The 14,528-nt window shown below is 34.2% G+C and overlaps 1 protein-coding gene across 9 annotated transcripts in view; it reads right to left on the bottom strand.

Annotated features, from left to right (window-relative positions):
- Positions 1–14: 14 nt before the first annotated feature.
- The window catches only part of EPC1 (enhancer of polycomb homolog 1), a 100,283-nt gene continuing 85,769 nt past the window's right edge, over positions 15–14,528 (bottom strand). For 4 of the 9 annotated variants that reach the window (XM_023741936.1, XM_023741937.1, XM_023741933.1 and 1 more), the window contains 8 exons: positions 13,839–14,195; positions 13,608–13,756; positions 11,783–12,135; positions 4,303–4,421; positions 4,136–4,222; positions 3,017–3,158; positions 2,547–2,910; positions 15–684 (listed from right to left, as the gene is read on the bottom strand). In XM_023741936.1, the coding sequence (XP_023597704.1) occupies positions 612–684; positions 2,547–2,910; positions 3,017–3,158; positions 4,136–4,222; positions 4,303–4,421; positions 11,783–12,135; positions 13,608–13,756; positions 13,839–14,195 (1,644 nt within the window). In that variant the 3' untranslated portion in view covers positions 15–611. The other 5 variants (XM_004387845.3, XM_004387844.3, XM_004387843.2 and 2 more) reach the window with 4 other exon arrangements.

The following is a 14,528-nucleotide window of genomic DNA, read 5'->3' on the forward strand; positions in this document are numbered from 1 at the left end:
TAAAATTCTGTATGTATGTCACCATTTTTTTTTTTTTTTTCACATGATACACAGAAAACTCAGGGACCCAGAGGGGAACCAAGTTATGTTATACCATTTACAAAATACCAAGGAGTCCACAGCTACCTAACACATTTACTACAGCACAGGAACCAATGAAGGTACAGTGTACAAAAAACTGTAAACACGGCACAATAAATAGATAAAACAGCAGGTTCCGCACCATGCACATGATGTGATGACACCTCATCTCTATACAATCTCACATCTCACACTCTCTGTTGCAATTTATTTCCCTCCCACCCCCCACCCCCAAGTGCAAAGCATCACGAATGAACATTTCTGTATTCAAGTAACATATATACAAGGGTATTACAAATATGCAGTACTGTACAGATAATTGCTGTATTCTTAATTTACAGATGTTGATTTTTTTCCTATTAACAGTAAGAAAAGAAAAATCGAAGCATGAGAGATGAGCATTGCTGTCAAGTCCCCACAGCTGCCACAGAAACGCATGTGCTGCATTCCATCATCCCTTGCATTCAAAATGCTACTGATGCATAGCACCTAATCAAGTCCCCAAGGCTGCAGTTCCATCCCCGAGGAAACTACGTCACCTCCATTGCTACTGTATTGTCTGCTATGTTGTTCAATGCTGGCTTTTCTGATTCGTGATTTTCCCTGTTGAAATAAAGTTCAATCAATTACTTATCTGCAACATACAAATTTTACAGACCAAGACTATCTTCTCAATAAAAAATGTAATTAATTTTAATAATAGGAATAATTCGTGTCTTTTGGGAGTAAGGTACCAAGTAAAGAAATATGAACCTTTATAGTTTATTATCAGGAGTATACAACCAGAAATCAAGCTTGTATCTGATATAAATTCCGTGGTCAACTATATTATCAACAAAACTCTAGTAGCACCCAAGCAGCCTCTACGTTAAAAATAAAGAATTCCCAAGTTTCAGTTTGTAGTTTCAATTTCCTCCTGTATTAAATTTATAAGAATTTTTTAAAAACAAACAAACATGACCGAGGTTCATGTCAGAACTTTAAGTCAGAGTTCTGTTAAACAGGATTGAGCAGGACACCTACTGAACTAGTACACGGAAGACTAGAGTTTCAGTTATTGTTCTATCACCTAGGCAGCTAAGCGTCCTTGGAGAAATCAGTTAACCTCTCTGGATCTCAGTTTCCTCATCTTTAAAATAAAGGAACTAAAATAAGTGATTTTGAAAGTTCCATCCATTGCTAGTGTTCCATGGTTATACAATTCTATAGCAATGAAAATTATGATACTCTACATTTAAGTCAGAACTGTAACTGATTGGCTTTTACTGGATCCAGAATATTAGTAAGAATGGATTAGTACTGAGTAGACAATGACTACTACTTAACTTCAGAAGCAGACAGGAATGGGCAGGTTTGGAACATAAAGGCTATAATCTGTTGCTACAAACCCTGCTCCTCCCTCTGGGTCACTTCTGGCTGCAGCAGTCTAAGTATCAGTCTGACATTCAAGGTGTTCCACAGTCTGGCCTCCTCCTGACATTCCAACTTCAACTACTAACCTTCTCAAACCTCTAGACAAACTATTTTTCTCGTTAACCTCTGAATACACTTATATATTCCCAACTACTTCTTCCACTCCATGTGCCTGAAATGCCCTTTCCTTCTCTTCTCTGTCCAACCAAACCAAACCTCTGATCTCATCTTGTAGAACATTCCCAGAATATACCTCGTGTGAAAAGATCTCTCCTTATACTGAAATTACAGCCATCATCTATACAATGAATTGACATATATAATGCTTTGTGATACCTTTAGAACGGTTTTCCGCTATTTAGAGTTAACATTATTTAACTTTCCACACCTTTATGCTCATCTTCTAATTAAACTGAAAACTTCTTGCCTTTCTCTTTTTATTTCTCCCATAGTACCTTATAAACAGCAAGATTTTAATTATCATTAATATTTAAAACAATAGAACCTGAACAAACATTCTATACGGTTTACTAAAACCCAAGAAAACATGTTAGCATAGAAAATCATGGTCTGATTAAAAGTTCAACTGGCGCGAGTACTGTAAGCTTTTATAGTATTTACATTATTAACAACAGCTTAGTATACTAGGCATGATTCTATCAACTCTAACTCTCTACATGGTAGGCTGTGGAAGAAATCATAAATAAAAGAAATACTCTGAAGAGAACTCCTAGTTTAAAGACTGAAAATCCAAAAGTGGAAGAAAAATGGAAGTATTATAAGTTATTATTGTATTAAGCAGGGGATATCCAAAACATGTAAGTAAACATTTTACTGTATCATTTGGTTTAAATTCTCAACTAATATTGAATTATAACATTCATCTGTTTAGTTCTTGAATAAATGAGGAATCAGTTCTCATCTATACTTCTTTAAACTGAGAAAAAGAAAAAAATAGAAAACACAAAGAATTAGATAAGAGCAATGTCAGAGAATTTAAGTTAGATCTCATAACTTTCAATCGCTTTACCCTTAAAAAAAAAACTACTCACCTTGGAACTGAATCTACAGAGGATGAAGATGGAACCTTGGTAACTTGACAGTTTGCTGCGGCAGCGAGCTTTAAGGCAGATGATGGAACAGCACTTAAAGTCCTAGGTATATGTCGTGCATTCAGGGGAGCAATAGAGTTTACAGTGGCAACTGATGAAGGTACAGTTAATCGAATGTTGTTCCCAATCAGAACCTGAGTTGTTGCAGAGTTGGCAGCAGTTACTTGATGACTCAGTGCACTGTGGGAACTTGAAGTCTGTGTTATATTTGAAGGCTGTAACAAAGTTGAACCTGCTGTTGATGGACTTGTATGTACAAGTGCTGTTGGCATAGTACTACTGAGGTGTAAGCCCTTGTATACTCCTAGAGAGAAAAAGAAAGATGTATCTAAGCAATGTGCAACTTTGCTGTCTGTATTACAGATATGCTATAAATACAATCAAAACAATTTAAGTGTCCTTATCCTTACCTGAGGCTGGAAGGACACCATTCACCCCAATTCCAAGCACCACATCATCCTTCATCTTGAATCCCATCAGTTGCTCTGATGTCACCAAAGCAGAAGCAGCAAATTGAGCACTAGCAGAATCCAAAGTCTTGGAAACAAAACCCTAAAAAGAAAATGCAAAACAAATCTAATCAGAATCACTTAGTCTCTCAGTTAATATTATACCTACAGAGGTATACCAAAATCAATTTAAATCTAAAAGATAGTGGCCAATCACTAAAATCTCTTCACCTCTTTTGATAGTCATATATTTGAGGAATAATAAGTGACTTTACGGAGGCCTGGTGGTGCAGTGGTTAAGAGCTCGGTTGGTAACCAAAAGGTCAGAAGTTGGAATCCACCAGCTGCCCCTTGGAAACCCCATGGGGCAGTTTTACTCTGTCCTGTAGGGTTGCTATGAGTTGGAATCGACTCAATGGTACTTAACAACAAATGACTTTATAACTCAGGAATTATAAATTCTGATCTTCAAATATGACAATATATAACATGTACAAGTCAATTACCAAAATAAATCATTTGTTATGTGGAAATTGCAAACCTCCAACACAAAGTGTTGGACAAAAAATGTTGGTAAAACATTTTAGTGCTCTGCAAATACAGATAATGAATAAATGAATATACAGATTTCCTTAACCTTACTTATATACACCTATATACACATACAACCAAAGGCATCTTTAGGTAATAATTATCCTTTTAGAAATGGAAGTAACAAAAAATATCATAACTTAGCCTAGTAACCGGAACACCCCTTGAATTTTTTAAAATGATTTTTTGCTGCAATGCTTAGACTCAAATCTCAGTCTTTAAGCCCTAAATATGTTTAAATGGCAAACATTTATCATGCTTAGGTTTAAAGGTGATTTTTTATTAATAGTAAAAGAGGTTATTTTAGTGTGATAATTAAAAAAAAATCTTAATTAAAATACCCAAGATTATGATCTGCGTAGGATTATATATTAAAGAGGTACGTTAATGGACTAGAGATCAAGTGGGGTCTCCATCTCATTAACTATGCTTAATTTTAAGTTCTACTGTTTAAAAATAGGGAGCAGAGTCAACAGCTTCTATACTCACCTGTAATGTTCTTTCTAAACCCTGTATAGAGTGGCTATGATGTAGATTCAGGCGAAAGCCACTTTTCTGCTGGTTAGATGCAAGGTTCTATGACAACAGTTGATAATTAGAGATGAACTCTGGTGGGAAACAATGAGGGATAATCATAAGACAGACAAATCCCTCACCTGTGAAGTGTTGGTGGAGGAATTACTATTTGCTTGCTGTTGATGAATTTGTGCAAGCTGCTGTTTCTGCATTAGTGCCAGCTGCTGTTGATGTTGCTGGTATTGTTCGGCTGTAAATACTGAACATAAAATGAGGAAACACTTTTATAAAAATGCATAGCTATCATATACATCTTACAATACTAAAACATACTTTAGTATTAAGAAGATTTGTTCAAAATTAAAGCGCCTGACAATGGTTCATGACCTGCTAAAGATCATTCCCAAATGAAAATTTCAGCATTTCTGCTACCACATTTTAGAAGAGTGGCTTGAGTTTAAAAGAAAAACAAAATTAAGCTTCCTGAGTTAAACACAGCAAAGAGAACGGCTCCCTGTCCAAGTTTCAACACCATTATTTCTGTAAAGCTGTGACACTTGTGCAAGACAGTGTAGCCAGGTAATACCAGCATTTTTTTAATCCACAGATCTGGAATTCAACTTTAGACTGAGCTTGAAAATAAATCTGATAATTAACATTTGATTTGTATTTTATCCCTATTATTGTCTCAATGCATTCAGATGATCCCTAATAGTTCTGTGTATAAACAGTAACTGTTCTACATATTTTAAAATTTTAGTCATTACAAAAATTTCCTCTATGCTATGAAAGATAGGTTGTTGGTTTATTATCCTTTTTTTTTTTTTTTTAAAAGAACCCATCCTTTAACAGGAAGGAAAGAGGCTCCAAATGTTAAGGTTAATTAACTAATTTTCCCCACCCAATTAACCCACCTGGAAAAAATCCAGTCAATAAGAACGGAGTTGTTTATGCTGATTTACTGTACAGAATGATGTCTGAGGAAAGACACTGTGTTATGCTACTTATGTTTGTCTATGGAGAGCTCAGTTCTAAAAAAAACAAACAAAAAAATGTTCATTTATTACCCCCCCAAAAAAGTGTGTGCAGTTTTTAAAAAGGAAACCTTTCTCTTTTTTGCCAATTAAAAAAAGGTGGGGGGGAGTACATACAATCACAATACATCTGACTTAAAGGCTTCTTTAAGAAGCCTGTTATGTATGGGTAAGAATTATTTTAAAACAAAAAAGGGGTATTCATGCACCCCTGGGTACCAGGGAATCTATAAATCATGCAAATTTCCTCAATCTAAAGTTGTAATATTTTCAAAATACTGTCATCTAAATTTGTTGTTGCTGTTGTTATATAACTGCATTTTGATAAATTAGTTAAAAATATCATTTCATTAAGTTTTATACTTTTCACTCATGACTCGTGAAGAATCTTTCTCTGTCCTCCAGGATATTGCTTCTGCCTAGTACAACTAGGAAACGTTTAGGTATAAATTCTAACATATTTCAAATGGATCAGAAAATTATGAAACAATATAGAAGTAAATCTTAGTAAGTTATTAGTGTCTACATACGCTCTAATACTTAAGCTGAACTAAATTCTTGGGCAACAAGGGCAAAAAAAGCAAATAACTTCTCACTGGAAAAATTCTACTGGTTTTTTTCAATGTTACAAATATGTTGTTTAGTTGATACCTGTCTTTGGATGATTTTCTTTTCCTATTATGTTTGCGGTTCTCAAATCTTAAATCTATAGGAAGGAGGTCTATTGATAATAAGCTGATCCTTAAATACTGTCATAAAAGTAACTTTCTGTTAACACGAATATTTCCATATCACAAAAACTTCAAAACTCTACAAAAACTAATGCTACCCTGAAAGATGTTCATGATTAAAACAATGCTTACTCTTATGTTTTAAAAAAATCTATAAAAACAATTGTTTCAACCTAATAATTCCTAATTTATTAGATATAATTGCCAGATAATTAGATACTATGCGATACTATTGAGGGTTACTCTTAAATAACATAACTTTGAGTGAGTTGCCTAAGTCTGGAATTTTCTAGTAGGATCCCCTAGATCTTCAGTAAATTTTTTGAAAAACAGACCCTTTTATGTAGAAAAACAAATGTAGCATTCCCTGAAGACATATACCTGCAAAACTTCATTTATATGAATAAACATATTCCTTTATAGAACTTTGCTGATATTTGTGTACATTTTAATTTAAAATTTAGTGATAATAAACTGGAAATCAATTTGAATAGAGATTCCAAATATTTTTGCCCTATTTAAATCAGATTCTTAATCCTGAGTTTCTGAGAGTTCTGTGAATTTCACTTTCTAACAACTGTTAATTTCCTCCTAACATAGATTTAAGCCTATTTGTTAGCTACCTCTATACTCCATAGTCCAGTTAGGAAATTTCTCTGGCACATTTTTGATAAATGATCCAGAAGAAAGGCACAGTACAACGTACAAGCTGGAATTGATACTAAAAACCACAGGCCTAGGAGCCAGGAGACCCTGCTTTCAATCCTCAGCTCTAGCATAACTAGCTTAGTATTTAACTTTTCGGGGTTCAGTATCTATATAAAAGAGATTAAATTAGGTGATCAATCACTAAGGTTCTTTTCAGCTATAAAATGTAATATTTTATAATTCTGAAGAATAAAATTCCAACTCAACAAGAGGCTGTGTGAGTAATAGGAAAGCTTGGACAAGGGTAAGGTAGTTCAATTTGGGCAAATACAACCTGAACTACGTTTTAATTATTATATATACAGAAAACTGAGAAGATCTCAAATCAAGATGCTTGCTGTTAAAACTCAGAAATCTAACCAAATGCTAAATAATGGAAATAAAACAAAAATGACCAAACCTTCCTAAATCTCTAGGAATGGACTGAAGTAGGAAGGTAGAAAGTTTTTAGATTGTGAGTCTCTCTTGAGATATGGTATGGTAGTCAAGTATGCAACTCATACAAAGATGGGCAAGATGGTTATTGTGACAGATGACCAAATCCAGAATCAGTCATTTCACAGAACTTAACGTTTTTAGATCAGGAGGAACCCCTGGTGATTATCTCTTATTATAACCTCATTCTAGAAATAAAGAAACTTTGGTCTGAGGTCACAAAAATATTTAGTAGTGGAAGGAAAAAAGCCCTCAGAAACCAATGATATTTTAAATTTAAAAATAAATAAAAATTTAGTATTTACAAGAAATATTCAAATTTCTAAATGTATGAATCAAGTGCTTAAAAATAAATTTAATATATAGAGCACCTGAAAAACAAGAAAATCTATGTAAGGGAGAATAGTCATGTGAGAGATATGATTAAAAACTAAGCATTTTTAAACTAGAACTGAACTAGGAAAGGAAGCATAACAGGACTTCAAACATCTGAAGGACAGTGATGTTGAAGGGCAAGAAAACTTAATTCAGTATGCTTCCCAGGGCAAAGTAGGAACAAGTAGGTTTAAATTTAAAGAGGCAGCTTTAGGTTCAATTAAGGACAAACTTTCCAACCAAGTTTTCCAACTGCAGAGTAACTTGATCTGGAAAGTTGTTGAATTTGCCCTTGCTAGAAGTGTTTAGCAACAATGGACTCCAACATTAACAATGATCGTGAGGATGACAGAGGACCAGGCAATGTCTCGTTCTGTTATACGTAAGGTTGCCATGAGTCAGAGGTGACTCAATGGCAACTAACAACAGAAGCGTTTAGACAAAAGGTCAGAAACTATGCTTAGTAGCTTCTTACTAACCAATTCTTTGGGGTAGGAATTTAGATGAAATAACCCAAAATTTTATGAGTCCACTTCTTATCCAGAGAAACCGCGGTGCCCCAGTACCTGGAATCACCTATATGGTTCAGGCTGCTGTACTGTAAGAAACACTCCTACAGCCAGAGTAGATCAACTGACATGATCAAAGGAGTTTGGGGGGTGGGGAGGGTGGTGGTGACAAGAGCTTAGAAAAAACAAGTGATTTGAAAATCCAGTTTGGGAAGATGGACTGTAGATTACCAAAATATATACTTTGTAAAACACACAAACCCCACAAAAAAAAAGAAAAAAAGAAAAAAAAAAAAAGCCAAAACCCAAAACACATATTTTAAAAGACATTCCAGCATCAGAAATTTCTTTGAGCAACACATACGCAGGACATTCTTTTAATACAGGAAAAAGTAACTTTAAAGAAAAAAATATAAAATGAAATGACTTATCAGATAGTTATTAAAGTATGATCTCCTATTTAGTAAGATTGAATTGATAGTTTTGAGGTTCATGAGTAATCCAGAAACCCAATCTGAAAACCAAAGTTTCTTGTAACTCATTTGGTGGCAAAACCTGAGCAGACCTAAATTCATTTGGTAGCAAATAATTTGAACATGAGATTTGTGGTCTTTCTTTATTCCACTGAGTGTGAATATTCCTATACGTCACTGTACAAACTGAAGAACTATTAATGTATTTTACTAGGAGGTGTTACCCCAGACTCTGCTGGGGATATTATGTGATAAATCTACTTTCTATTAAAGTTAAAAAGAATTCTGAATTTTGAAGCACATCTGGATAAAGGATTAAAATCCTGCAGATTTACAAAAACTAATGATTAAAATATTCAGTGCTTAAATCTATCTTCTTTTCCATAGTAAGACTGAAATTTTATTTTCCAAACTATTTTAGTAACTTGCATTAAATTAAGTAAGCTACTGTTATTGACACTTAGGACCGTATAATTCTAGCTACATATTTCCTGTTCACTTATGAAAATAAACCAAATCTATAGTGTAGATATGTGAGTTGAGAAAAGTGACCTCTAATGTTGATGAGGAGCCCTGGTGGCACAGTGGTTAAGAGCTCAGCTGCTAACCAAAAGGTCGGCAGTTCGAATCCACCAGCTGCTCCCTGGAAACCCTATGGGGTAGTTCTACTCTGTCCTATAGGGTCACTATGAGTCAGAATAGACTCCATGACAATGGGTTAATAACGCTGATGAAGTTTCATTGGGAACTAGGAATTCAAATCTTAAACATATAATTGTGGTTTTAAAATCACTTTTTTACTGTTTTCCGTCTTTCTGAATGATATCCCAGAGTCCTTTCTAATTATTAAAATAGATATTAATTCTGATATCAGGTATTCCTTAAACTCAAACACATGTTAATTAATATCTGACTACTCATTCAGTCATTCAACTATGTAGAATGGCCAAGACTGGGAAGCAAGCAAAAAGCTGCTGAGCAGTTGAAACAGAAGCTACAAAAGTTGATGCGCTAAAATGAATGGACCCCTCATACCCTCATTTAGAACGTTCTATTTAAAAGTGAGAGTAAACAGGCCCTTATAAATGATTATTTAGAAAAGGGAAAAACAGACCAGTGGGCATCACTATGTCATAGCCTAAGTATAAATATTAATATTTATCACAATGATCAAATAATCCAAACAGGTCTAAATTATAAAAATTATAAACCCCATATTTGGCTTAAGCAGCAGGAAGTATATCCACTGGCCTTGTATCTCACACAATGGTTAAGTTCTAAAGTCAGCACGGTTAAAGTTAAGCCTTGAATATTCCTTTAGAGAGACCCATCTCCTTCAACAAGCTCAACACAGCCAGTTTTCCTACAGGCATCAGACTAAATCAAAGTTCTTTGGTTGAGTACCAGATGCAGTAGTTTGGTTTGTATTTGCGGGCCATGCTGTATAGGAAAAAAATTACCTTTAAAACTAAATTACACTAAGCCAGGTGAGATGCTTACACTATTAATGAAGTGGCAAAATAGGCACTGATACTAAGGGAGGGAACAGCAGATTCACTTCTCCCATTTCTGGCCCACTGGGGAGAATACATTCTTTTAATGGAATGGTATTTAGAATCTTGTGTAACATTTACAACTGCTAAATTTTTCTTTCTTCCGCTAGGGGCCTACAGTTGAATTCACTTATGACTCTATTGTAATATACTTTATGGAGCATATAGAGATTAGGTTTCTGGAATATTTGCAAACATAAAGGAATAAATAAAGTGCTACCACATTAATATCCTATAGGCATTTACTCCCTATGTATACAGGAAGATCCAGCAAAATTTAAGGGGAAATTTATTCAGAGCTAAGAATGAAAACAATTAAGTGCAACAGAAAAAAAAAATTTTGACAAACCTATTTCTCTTAGTTTTATCACATATATAAAAAGAAGGAAATGATTAAAAAGAAATACAAATACAAGGTTATTAAAGTTTTTTCCCCCCAGCAAAACTTTGCGTAAAGTAACATTGTTCAATGTTCATCTTCTAATGTTCTTTGGCAAACAGGAGAGAATTTTCAAATTAAGTTTTACAATATTAATGCTTACTTAAGTAGTATAGCAAAACAATTTAAACAGAAAAGAACATTATAAGATCCTAAGTTTGGTAATACATTTTTAAACTTCTCTATTTTAAGGAGTAGAGGACATGGAACATCCCTATTTTCTATGATGTCTCAGAGAATTTTATACAACTTAAAAAGGAATACATTTTGCAAGTTTACATTTTAAAATCTCTATACTCACACTAAGCCTTCATACTGAAAAGTTCTTCCTCTTGATTTTTAAGCCTATAAATGCATAAACTGGCTCTTTGTGACATGAACTCTAAAATTTAACTGGATTATAAACAATCTGCTAGACCTTGAGAGCAGTGGCCAAACATCTATTCAGAATAACTTCAATTGACTTCTAGTTGATTTCTGAAACGTGATTATTTCTTATGAGCTGAAACGTTTGCACTTCATAGAAGTACTATTTTTTAACCATGAAACAAATTAAGTTTATAGAACATTTTCTGAAGTCTTTAAGAATAAAGCAACTGTTCATATTTATGAGAAGGCTTCAATGTAACCCTACCAGGTGATTAGAGAGACACAAGAAATGTATTTATAGTCCTTTCAAAATCTATACTTTAACAAAAATCTGTAGTAACATAATTTTAGCAGTGAATTTCTATAATCTATATGTTTCAAATAACACAGGTTTATTTAACACAGCTTTAGAAAAGGAAGCTAAGATTATATGAAAATTTTAAAAAGATGGCATTTATTTAGACATTTCATAACGCAGCCATAATGATAAAGTAGATATTATCTGAAAATGTTTCCAAAAACATTCCAGTAACACTTTAACTTAAATATTCTTCTCTGAAAAATTAGTTTCTTGTAATTGACTATGAATTACTGCCTCAGCAGATAAGGCTACACATATCTATCGCCTTGCTGATCTCTAACTTTTAAGCAGACTGGTAAAAGACTAAAGAAGTGTCTGAGCATAGAACAGTAAAAACTTAGGGCCTTTTTTTTCCATATTATTTGAAAATATAATTGATGAATCCTGTCATTCACAGAGTGCATTCAGGAAACAAATGTCATACATTTGATCATAAACCCCCCCTTTGTATAAAGACACATACAAACTCCCTACAGTGACAGGATTCAAATAAATACTTAGACCTAGGTTTGTTTTTTGTTTTTTTTTTCTGTTTCAAGAGGTAAAAAAACTACTTCTAGTCATAAATTAATAGACCACATACTCAAAAAATGACATTTCTATAGAAACGTACATAATAACAAATAAACGTACCGAAGTGTGCTGAACCACTGCTACCTTTACTTTGGGTAGAGGTACTGCATGTCTGGGTCCCAGGCTGTGCTGTTCCTGTTCGATTTATACTCCTATATAATCTCCTACAGGAGAGTTCATCATTGTCACTGTCATGTAAGGATGGTGTCCGAGGCCTAAAATGCCGCCACCTACATGATTTGATATTGACTAGTATCTGACTGAGGTCTTTAGAAAAAGATTTGTCCGAGGTATTTGTTTCTGAGGTATTGGCAAACTGATTGACTGGAGAATGCTGTGGAGAAGAAAGCATTTCCAAATCCAGATGGCGAAACATACTGTCATAGTCTGAATGAGCTCTGTCCAGTAAGACCCTATTAAAAATAAGGCAAGAAATGTACATTTAAAATAGTTATTCAAAGGGTGATATAAAAAAGGTTTTTCTTTCTCCTCCTTTCCCCTCCAAAACCAACCCATACTTAATATTTAAAAACTATAAAAAGTTGACCATTTCAGTACCTGGCTCTACAGGCTAAAATGTCGATTTCTGATAAAGGTTCTTCCTTTTGCTTTATAATGACCCTATTAAATTAAGGTAACCCACCATGAGTCACCTTAAAGAACATGTACACTGTTCATTTTACAACAAGAAGAGTCTTTTAAAAGTTCTATGGGTTGATCTGCCAATAAGTTACTAATATATGACAGCATTCTTTTCCAAATGTGTTTTAACTAAAAAGATTTTCACTTCCACTACACAAAGCACTAAAACAAACAGTTAATAAAAAATGTTGCTAACATACTTGTTCTCTATTTAAGTAAGTTTCATTCTTTTTTTTTGGTGGGGGTCGGGGGAGAGAAGAAAAGCAGTAAAAAAGTATGGGATCTGAGATATTTTATACCATTAAAATTTCCTACAGACAAAATATTAGTGATCCACTATGCTAGAGGATATATATAACGTGTATAAATTATCTAAAAATTCTAACACTAATTAACACTAGTAATAGAATAAAATACAGCCAGTGTAGAGAACTGTCTCTACTATTGATGTCAACAGGATAATGGAAGAAAAAGGGCTAAATAATACTTAGTGCCCAAATAATCCTACCTAAACTAATGTTTTAGTGACGAAAAGTTACAATTATGAATTAAAAATGAAAGAAGCATATCTAAGCTTTTAATTTATTCCACATTAGACATTAGTAGCATTTCTTTTCTTTGGTTCTATGTGTTCTGCAATTCCTCCCCCCCGCCCCCCGCTACAATTTCTCACATAAAAAGGCACGTAGAGTAGGAAGGACTTCTGTCAGGTTTAAACACAGGAAGAAGAGAACTAGGTCTTGACAAACTAGGATGTCAAGAACAGGTCATGCCTAGATTCTGAAGGCTTTTCACTGACAAGTTAAACAACCCAGTATACTGGGCCGTCTATTTCACATCACATTTCTTGGCCTATTTAATTCTTTTTTCAATTTCTCCCAGGACTCCTAAAACAACTTTTTGTAGTTTCTTTAACTTAAAACAATTTGTGCAATCATGATTTATACTTGTCTTCACCTGTTGACTTTGCTCAGCATTCTACCCTTTGATAATTTGAGGTTTTTAATCTTAAAGAGAAAAGCAGATCCATTAGGGATCCAACAGAGTTATGTACTAAAAAAGCTGTGGTTGTGTAAGAACCAGGTAGCAAAGTGGCAAAAATATTTCAGCCAACATATCAGTTAAGAACAGCAAATGGGAACTAAATGAGCTGTTTAGAAAGATTACTTCAATTGAAACTTTAGATACGATTATCCTACTCTCTAAGATATCCCTATACTAAGTAAATGTGGAAATGCCTTACCTTCCACCGCGCCCAACCCGTCTTCGTGCAAATCCAATGCACCTTTGGGGTACAGTGAGGGTAGTTAAGCAGTATCTATATCGCACATCCCCTAGTCCTCCATCTTTAGGACTAGTCCAAGGCCAGTTGCCAGTTTGGTCTAAGTGAGGCTTAAAAAAAAAAAAAAAAATTATTTCACTTTGTCAGTTAAGGTAAATAGTTTGTTACTTACAAAGAAAACCTGAAACTTACAGCATAGTACTGACAGCCTGCTTTCCTACGGAAAGCAAAAGGACCATCAGGATCGTTCTCTTCCTCAGCTTCTGAAGAACCAGACAAAACCTGTAAATAAGACAAATAAAGTGGTTTGGTTAAAACATGTGATTTACTATATTCCTTCTTCATATTCATAGAACAATTCTTATATTTTACCTGGGAGAGAGGTTCTTCATCTGAGCTGGGAAAGTCATACTGATTTAAATCTTTAGCATTGAAGACTGGCAGTGCAGCAGGACTCGTCTGTTGAGAAGTAGCAGCAGCAGACGATGGTAAGACTTTGGGCTTCTTTTCATATTTACGTTTCGGTCGGATAAGATCAGCTTTATCTTGCTACAATAAAGTCATGAATTAAATAAACACAAGAAACTACATTCAATAAACCTGCAGTTTTTAGGGGGAAATTTTAAAAAGAAGTGTATTGCTGTAACCGAAGGCATTCATATTCCTAAGAGACACAAGACTTATGTCTGGTCATTTTATGTTGTAAGATTTTAGAGAGGTTGTCCTCTGTGAACGCACAAACATGTTCCTGCAACCTAAACATAATGCCACAAACTATTTTGTTTCAATTAAAGTAAAAGAAGAGAAGTTCTCCAGCTTATTAATTCCTGTAACTACAATAGGTATTTACTGCTGGTTACTCTTTTTCTTAATTTTCTATGA

Source organism: Trichechus manatus, unplaced genomic scaffold, assembly GCF_000243295.1.
Source record: "Trichechus manatus latirostris isolate Lorelei unplaced genomic scaffold, TriManLat1.0 scaffold00195, whole genome shotgun sequence".
Taxonomy (NCBI): domain Eukaryota; kingdom Metazoa; phylum Chordata; class Mammalia; order Sirenia; family Trichechidae; genus Trichechus; species Trichechus manatus.